Genomic DNA, 9,111 nt, shown 5'->3' with positions numbered 1-9,111 from the left:
AGGTTGAATTCCAATCATAAATATTTTTATTGTTTTTGGCATCTCGACAAAAACAGCAAGCGCAATTAACAACAAAACAATTATTACCATCGAATCACAATTTACTCGTCAATGAAAATAGGTCAATGCGCCGAATTTATGCTTGCAAAATAGCAGTGTGATGTCGAGAGGAATGGCAAACAAGCGGATGAGAATTTATTTTCAATCATATAGTAAAATATATACATATATCATCGTGCGTAGGACACGTTGTTTTGCTTTTTTTGTCAAATACGCTTGAGATGCAATTGTTATAAAAACCATTTCTTGGTATGTACAGTCTTCAAAAATCAATCAACCGCAACTTGCTCCAGAAATCATACAATGGTGGTCTCTACTGCCTACACAATATTATTTTTTTCTCTTTCAGAATGAACAGGCGATGCAGCACAGCATTTCTTCGACATTATATTTATCTTTTCAACTCGGAACGAAAGTACACAGACTGCGAACAAGCTATTCAACGAGAAGTACGATTTAAGTGCTACGATAGGTTGTGACATTTTTTCTGTCGGTTAGTATCTCAGTAGGGGTTACATGATAATATTCGGCTAAACAGCGATTTTGTTTGTCCACTTACAATTTTTACTCTTATATAATCATCTCGCACTTTGGTTATTTACGTATTGCCGCCGATTAGATAACTACTTCAACCTGCGATTTCTCAAAATATATTGGAATGACAATCTACGTCTCGTCCACATTTAGACATTCAGCAGGAAATGCGTGTGTATACTGTGGATGATTAGCCATTTGCAAAAATCCTTAACGTTTGAAGCCACTATTCACTTACTTCCAATCCGATTTTAAATTCAATCCTATTTGGCGTCCTATAGATATGAAAAACTCCTTTGACAGCTGGTTGACAGCTAAAATCGATGCAGAAACGAAACTAAAAGGATTATTTAATTGAAAAATTTCCCCATGTTCCCATTAGATGAACCGATTTTGGTTTTCAGTTCCTTTTGCCACGTCTAGAATGAACAGTCGCAGGATTGAATCCGAAATCAGAGCGAAGAAGCTTGATCCTTGTAAATGAACAGTTGGTGCAGTTGGGTCTTGAATGATGAGGATTTACGCTGGCTAATTCCACGGAAAAACTTGGCTCCAGTGAAACGGAAATTTCGGCGGATAATAGCACAGTAATTTTTCGCCTAATTTTTGTATCGCAATAGGAAGCAGTTTTCATATAGCTAAGCAGCTGGTAATGGAATATATAGAAGAATTTCCGTCTTTCAAAGCTTAAGTAATTTGGCCGTCTGGATGCTGCATCTCAGCGCGTTTTTCGCAACAAATTCGAAACGATAATAGGCTCTAGCTCACTTCGGAAAGAATAACGAATGGGCAAAATATCGAGAAGGAATCGTCCTCTTATTGTCACAAACAACGCTACACAATAATACAGTACAATACATATGTCCTAAAACTCTAGGTACAAGCTGCGAAGCGGCCCCTCGAATTCGCTCCACTCTCCTGACACTTTGCTTATGCGCGTATTATACAAATTTGCTGCTGCTGCTTCTGCGTTAGTATGATTTACAATACAACGAAAAAATGCTCCGCACGTTTGAGTATACACGTTCAATGATGGTGTTTTTGCTCTTACAACACGCGCAATATCCAAAAAAAGCAGTATATCTAAAACAGAATCGTGTGCGTTTGCAAATTTAGAAGCTCACACTTTCTCCTCCGAAAATAAAGCAGCGCGCGCGGTCAGGAAAAAACTGAAATCGAAAAATCCGTCTCTTATTCTTGATTTTACCAATGGTGGATGGACACTTTCCTTTTCAGCATTGTCTCTTTCAGCACACGCACCTCGCGGTAATTTGATTTTCTGCAACAGGACGAACAGTTCCTGCCCCACCGACTCGAGACTTGATTTATAGTTTCTTGTACCAGAATAAAAAGTGGTCTCCGTCTTTAACAAACATCTCGTCAACGCCTGCCAAAAAGAAAACATCTCAGTCAATCAAGCAACAGACAAATTAAAGAAAAGACATGAATATTACTGGATTTTTTTTATGCAAATGTAAGATTATATGTTTCTTCTCACCTTACTATTTTATTCTTTATTTGCAAGCAGGTTAAATTTTTCCAAACAACTTGCAAACGTGAAAATTTATTTTTTGCATTCTTTTAAATATGAATGCCAGTGAAGCGTTCAAATCGAGATTTTGGAAACAAAACTTTCAGACAAAATTTGGATTTAATAATAAAATAATTAGACGGCTAATTTATTAATACACGTTTGATCTTTGGAAAAACTGGAAAAGCCTCGGTTTGTTTCAATTTTAAAATTAGAGATAACTTTTGCAATGGTAAAATATTTTCCAGGAGCAATACTTAAAAAATGAAGCAACGGCACGAAAATTTGCCAACACTAAAAATTAATCGAATCCTGATGTTTGAAAATATTTTATGTCACCTTTTGGTGTCAGTTTGTCCTTTGATGGTGGTCGGGAGGGGTCGGCTCTCTCACTCAGTAGGTAGAGGAGCCAGTACCTATACTCGGAAGGGTCCTCCTCCAAACCACCCAGGGTGTGAATATAGTGTCCGTTCGGCCACACTGACGACTCAAATCTACACGTTTACGAATCAATTAACAAATAATAATTTTCCTTCTTTCGACTCTTACGTGAAACGAGGGTCTGAATGTGCAGCCAGCTGCATGGCGTGGAAAAAGGTTGAGTTGTTCGGCACCCTGAGTTCGACCTCGGCGTTCATGTCACCGGCAGCATCGCCGCCCCGCTGGGCCCACAGGGTGTAGGTGATGGCGATGAGAGGAACTCTGGAATTCAAAATCAAATTCAGCGTTTACGGGGTGAAAATGAAGTGCTATTAAATTTACTCATTATTGTAGGTGAAGCTCTCGATGATTGGACCTTTGGCGATGTTCAGCAGACTGATCTCAGTGTCGTGAGTCAGTTTTTCTGGAACAAAGCGAATGAATGAGTTTGATCTAAAATTGATGCTCTAGTTAAGTCGTGGTAATTATGAAATATTGAATTAAATAACGAATAAAAAGAACATTCAATAAAGTTTAAATATTTTGCTATGAACCATGATTGGAAAAATCGATGTATTTTGTTTTTTTAAATACATTTGTTTTAACTTAATTTAGGCTACAAAATTAAACAGCATAAGTAATATAAAATATCTGACAGAAAATTCCATCTCGTTAATATGCAGATGATGTTAAAATTCCAATTTTACCTACAAATAAATTAATGGAATAGAGACTTGACGAGTAGGGTAATTTTTCTATATAACATCTTGTTATTAGTAAGGAAATCACAAATTGTAATGGAAAAACCTGAGAATATGAGTCGCCATTTTAAAGCTGGATATTTCCAAACCCATAAATGTATCAAAATATTTTGGTAAAATACCCCTGGGCAAATTGGATTAAATATTAATTCCCTCTGAATCTGTCACTTCTGAGTCTAAAATTGACCTTTCGTAAAAAAATAACTCTGAATTTTTATTCCGACTTATTGAAAATGTATATAAAATTACCAAGTTCTGTGTCAGAGGGTGGGAGTCTGGGCTTGTTGCACTTGCACTGCGACACCTGCGCCAGTCCCCTCGACTGCAGGGCGAGCACGACTTCGGTGGTGGTGAACGTGTCGCCAAAGGAGCCGTCGGGAGCCTGGCTGGACAGCACGAGGTTCATCGCGGCGCCACGGTCCCAGGCGATCGCGCCCGCGCCCTCCAGCGCCTGCCAAAAAGAAGTGTTAACATGGGCTAAAATTGTAATTAATAGTGTTGGACACGTGCCTGCATGGCGAGCGCGGTGGTGTGCAGGTTGCCGAAGCTGCCGTCCGCCTGCTGCAAGGCGGCCAGGGCCAGCGCCGGCGGCGCCACGAACCGCAGAAGGTCGCGGTGCCGGTGCTCCTGCGCCACGCACCGAAGGGCCAGCACCACCATGGCCAGCGTGTCTGCGAATGGACGTGATTCTGTGATTAGTTATGCACTTATTTGCCTCTTTTTATCAATATGGTTTCTAAAAATTTTCATTTAATAAAAAAATGTATTTTTTTGTAAAAATTAAAAATGGCTCCTCAAAATTGACGCGAAATATATCTGAGATCATTTTAAGACTGAATTCGAGCCGATCCTATCAAAATCCTAGGTGAAGATAGATTTTGAACTTAAACGTGATTTTTGCACTTTCTAAATAACGATAGCATAGGAAATTGAAAATTCGCGATTTTTTCTCAACGGATGAACACTTAAAGGGTCTTACCGACTCCATTACACACGCAGGATCACCGCTGGTCTGGAACCGATTTTCAGATTTTTTGCGCCCATAGGAAAATTAAAATAAATTTTTCCGGCTTCGCGAACGTGCAATGTTCACAGGCGAAAATGGTTTTATTTTTCTTAAAATTCGACCGTTTATCCCATCGTCGACCACGACCCCTCATCGGACAGGTCTCGGACGGGGCTTGGACTTGGCAAACCCTAACGACCTTTTTCAGGGTACCCCGACCTGAGATCCTCTCCCAGGCCGGTTTTTTAAGCTTCTTTCAATACTTTTTCGCCGATGATTTTTCATCCTTGCCTGCCACCGACCTTCCGCAGGTCGCGAGGATGTTTTTTTGTGGTTTTGCCGGCAGCGTTGCTTATATTTGAGTCTTATTTGGTCCAATTCGGCCTCGACGGACAGTTACCCGAAAAGCCCAAGGGGCGCATGCCGCACTTGTCACCCTTAATAAAACCGAGTACGGAGTGTTTGGAGCAAAACGAACGTGCCAATTAAATTGCTAACCTGCAGAGTGTTTGTCAGTGTCGCCGGTGACGTCGAGAAGCCTTCTGATGTGCCTCTTCCGCGCGTGGCTGCCCGAGTTGCAGACAGCCAAAGTGACGAAGGCGAACTCAAAGTCGCTCTCTGGCTCGTGTCGCAGCAGCAAGCCTGCGAATTTGACATTTGCAAGCCGCAGCGAGAAATCAAATTGGACTCACTGATTAGGTCGTGTCCGTGGAAGTCCCGCGGGTCCTTGCACATGGCCCCCAGGGCCAGCGTGTACTGCGCCAGTCTGCCAGGGCTGATGGGCGGCTCGTGGTGTCTGCGCAAATTAACGCTTTCATTTTGCATGCGTGTGTTTCGAATGGCAAAAGTTGAGCATTTTTTACGGCCCCGCAACAACGAAATTAGTCCCCTGTCGCTTCCATATTTCATGCGCATTTCTGCCTGGTTGAATCTTTACGACCGCTATGCAGATTTGAGCCACGCAAAGGTGTACCAACAAGCGGCATTTGTGTAATTAAAGCGGCAGTGCGAGTGCGAGAGGGAAACTAATTGTAAAGCAGCAAGCATTGTTTTACAAACAAACCCGCAGCTTATATCATTTTCATTAACAAATTGGGTTATTTTGTCATATACTGGGAAACGTGTATGGCACCGTAAAAGTTTTAGGGTGGAAAATAAAACTGAAACGTTTCAATAGAATTATTTTTTTTTCTGAAAATTTTCTGCCTTACACGTGTCAAGTCATTGTGATCTTTTCAATAGGAAAGTAAAAAGGAATTTAAATCAGTTCTTAGTGTCAATATATATGGATTTTTAACATTTCCTTTAATCGGACGATAAGAAGGGAAGGGAAAATAAAATAAACAACAGAGGAAAAATGAAGCTGGTTGTGCTATGTAAATATTTCCCTATAGGTAACTTTGAAATGAATTCCACAATAAGCCTAAGACGATTGAATGCTCACCTCCAGAGGAGCAGGGCGATTTGCAGTTCTAGTTTGGTGGCGGCCAGTTCAGCCTTCATGCCGGCATTGGGAATCCATGAACAGTTTGATAGCTGCAGGGCGAGCAAGGCCCTGGGGGCATCGCTGCCCCAACCTCCGCCCCCGTCGCCCAGGTCCTGCGCCTCCTCGAGCCACTTGAGGGCCCTCAGAGCACCCTCGTGCTCCGCACCGCCGATCCATGATGACGCCCGACCAGCTGCCTCTGGAACAACCAAATGACGTCACTCAATTTTTTACATATAATATTAATTACGCTGTAATGGCAAATAAAATATATAGCTTTTCAGTTTGCATTATATTAAATTGACTTTTAGCAACAATGGGTGCTACTGCACTTTTGCGAGTTGACCACTAACACTAACGAATAGACATTTTTTTCATTTATGTCACCTTACGACTCTTTTGAGTTGTTGTGTCTTTGTAATTTTGAATTTTTTACTTGACCTTTTTATGTTAGAATTTGATTTTTGTTTTATTTTATTCGTAAAATGCTGTGCTTTTTGAATAAAGAAAACATTTTTGAGATGGCAGACTTGGTTCTGAGTTCTGAATGAAAATTGAGTATAAATAAACCTTGCACACTAAAAGCTAAGAGTGAATGAACAATCCGACTGGTGAATTTATATGATTGGTACTCAAGTGAACCGCACTTGATATTTTTTTTCAACTTACATTACAATTTATAAAACAACATTTTGAGGAATCATTTGTGTTTAATTCAAATTCAATGCTGGCGAATAAGAAAAGTCAATTAGAAAGAGTAAGCGGCCGCGTCTGTTCCTTGGTGGCCTCGGCCGATTTGTGATGAGATTCCGAGAGCAGGTGCGCACACTGACCTCGATAAGCTTTCGTCGAAATTGATGCGACGTAATAAAAATGTTTGGGGTTGCGGCCGCCCGCCCGCCCGCCCGCCTTTTATCTGCTCTATCGGAATTTCACGCGATAAAAAGCAACGCTCGCACCCCTTTCGAGAAAACGCCCTCCATTCTTCTTCTCTCTGCTATATAGTGCTCACCGCTTCGAGCTAGAATAATAAAGAACGCAGCCAAGAGGGCTTGATTGAGAGATGAAACACCAGAATCAGTTTTTCAACACCTTTTCTCAATTCCATGTAGTGCTCTAGGCGATGAGAATTGGTGTCTCCTTGCAAAACAAATGCTTATTATCGAGTGTATTACATGAAATCTTTTGACACAATTGTCTTTTTAAATTTTGGACCGTAGCGGTTAAAATCCCGTTTTCTTGCCATTTGCCATTTTTAAAAGGGAGAGCTGTCCAGCTAAATGAGAACAGTTATCAACAAATAAGTGCTCGAATTACGGTTAAAAAAATCCAAAACTTCTGTGCTAAGTCTGTTTTAGTTGCCTGTGGAGAGGTCAAAATAATATTACGGTATGTATACAGTACATCAGCAGCTATGTTTCGGTCCCACAGGCCGCATTCTTTAACTCCAAAACAAAATTCAGGCCACAGCATTAGAGAATCAGCGATCATTGAAAATAATTAATGAATTAATTAAATAATTGAATTGTTATATATTTCTATTCATTAGTATTTTAAACCCTCTAGAAATCCCTCCAAGATTCCAGCAGTGAAATCGCAACATTTTAAGCTAGAGGGTCGATTTTATGGCACTGCCCTTTGATCAAGCTTTCTTCCTTTGGCAAATCGCAGCAACAAAGAAAAGCTTTTAGCTGCAAATGGCAGGATGCAGTGTCGTTTACTTATTAATCGCTCTGTTTCGACGGAGCTTTCACGTTCGAGTGCGATTTAATCACTTTGGCACTTGGCTGATGCCCGCATGGCCTGCTCGGGTATTTATCCCCCCGTGCGCGCGTCAGCAGCTTTTCTGTCTGACTTTCCCGGTTGCGTTCGTTTTCGCACCCCTCGCCCGCCGAAGCCGCACCGCGACGCGCTAATAATACACAACAGTCATAATATTTTCGCGTTAAATCCCCCCTTCCGACAACTATTTTGCTGTTCTCCATTTCACGCTACTGGGTTTGATTTCACGTATTAATGTGCATGCAATAATCAAGCAAAACGTCCCAAAGCGTCGAGTTTATGTTCAAAGTAGTTTGCTTTCATCAGAGAAAATTTTGTTCCCATTCAAAAATATTTAAAACCAAAATGAAAGGCAATGGTGATAAAAACCTAAGTAATCATAATTTTATCCTTTAAAAAGTTTTTGCACGCCAATTTTTGCATTAAAATTGTTCAGTGATTTTACTTTTAATGCTTGCAAAGTGGTAGATACATTTCAAGTTGTAAGCTCGGGAAAAGCATGGGTGCCCTATTTTTAGCTATCTCAAAAAACCCTGAAAATTAAAGGTGGAGTGTAGCTTTTGATTGAGTCGAGATTTCATCTTAAACCTTATTTTTGATCCTGAACAAACAAAAAATATCACGCTGAATTTTTTAAGGCTTGGAGCCAAAATATAGCCCGTGAAGTTCCATACAATTACATACCAAGTAAAATAGTGTTAGTTAACTGCGCAATCTTGATTTGAAAACCGATTTGAAACCGTTCTGCCGTGCGCTACCCTTATATATTTAATACATTGAATATGTGCCTAAATCGAATTTTTCGTGTTGAACTTCGTTAAGTTTAACCAAATTGAATCACTTGAGGTCTAATAAAACCTTCTGGGTCCAACCCTGACGTGAAAACAGGAAAAATTGTCCTAAATCATCGAGTTTGGTGTCATTTCATACGTTTACGGCCTTGAGAAGGTCACAAAAAAGTAAAAAATAAATCCAATAGTCATTTAAATGATTAGAAAACACTAAACCAACCACAGTTTGAGGACACGTGTATTCAGAAATGATGTTTGGAGTAAAATTTTATGCAGAATAATTGTTTTAACAGTAAAATACTTGAAATATCATTTTACTGTAAATATTTCCATACATCTCTCACAAAATTAGATATGGTTTCAATAGAGGAAATTTGAATTACTGCAAAATTGTTTTAGGCTATATTTCAATTGACAATCAATTTGTTTTTTAATTTTACGAATGCTTTTATCCTCTTCTTTATATTTTTTGCTCCTCAAGTGGAATTCACCAGTTGCATAAACCCTAAGTGTTCGAAGCCGCCAACAGATGGCGCCACCGTAGACTTTCTATTTTAAGGCACTTCCGCTGCGATTTCATACTCAATCTAGCTACTGCGCATTCTTCAATTAATTTGCTATTTTTTGACGTGCTGAAAACCAAAATCGGTTCAGCCAATCACCGTAGAATCGTGAAAAACTATTTTTTGAAATACAAAAATCTTTTCCAACGTTTCTACGGCGAATGGCTGAACCGATTT

General features: G+C 40.0%; 1 protein-coding gene across 1 annotated transcript in view; it reads right to left on the bottom strand.

The window, feature by feature from the left end:
* Positions 1-8: 8 nt before the first annotated feature.
* The window catches only part of LOC135935424 (uncharacterized protein CG3556), a 30,358-nt gene continuing 21,255 nt past the window's right edge, over positions 9-9,111 (bottom strand). The window contains exons 3-11 of the mRNA XM_065477714.1: positions 5,757-5,997; positions 5,005-5,108; positions 4,811-4,954; positions 3,817-3,977; positions 3,556-3,757; positions 2,888-2,969; positions 2,675-2,827; positions 2,465-2,619; positions 9-1,981 (exon numbers count right to left, since the gene is read on the bottom strand). Coding sequence (XP_065333786.1) covers positions 1,920-1,981; positions 2,465-2,619; positions 2,675-2,827; positions 2,888-2,969; positions 3,556-3,757; positions 3,817-3,977; positions 4,811-4,954; positions 5,005-5,108; positions 5,757-5,997 — 1,304 coding nt within the window. The 3' untranslated portion in view covers positions 9-1,919. The remainder of the gene's footprint in view (positions 1,982-2,464; positions 2,620-2,674; positions 2,828-2,887; positions 2,970-3,555; positions 3,758-3,816; positions 3,978-4,810; positions 4,955-5,004; positions 5,109-5,756; positions 5,998-9,111) is intronic.

Source organism: Cloeon dipterum, chromosome 2, assembly GCF_949628265.1.
Source record: "Cloeon dipterum chromosome 2, ieCloDipt1.1, whole genome shotgun sequence".
Taxonomy (NCBI): domain Eukaryota; kingdom Metazoa; phylum Arthropoda; class Insecta; order Ephemeroptera; family Baetidae; genus Cloeon; species Cloeon dipterum.
The sequence above is the reverse complement of the archived record's forward strand: the minus strand, read 5'-3'. Positions and strand labels throughout refer to the sequence as shown.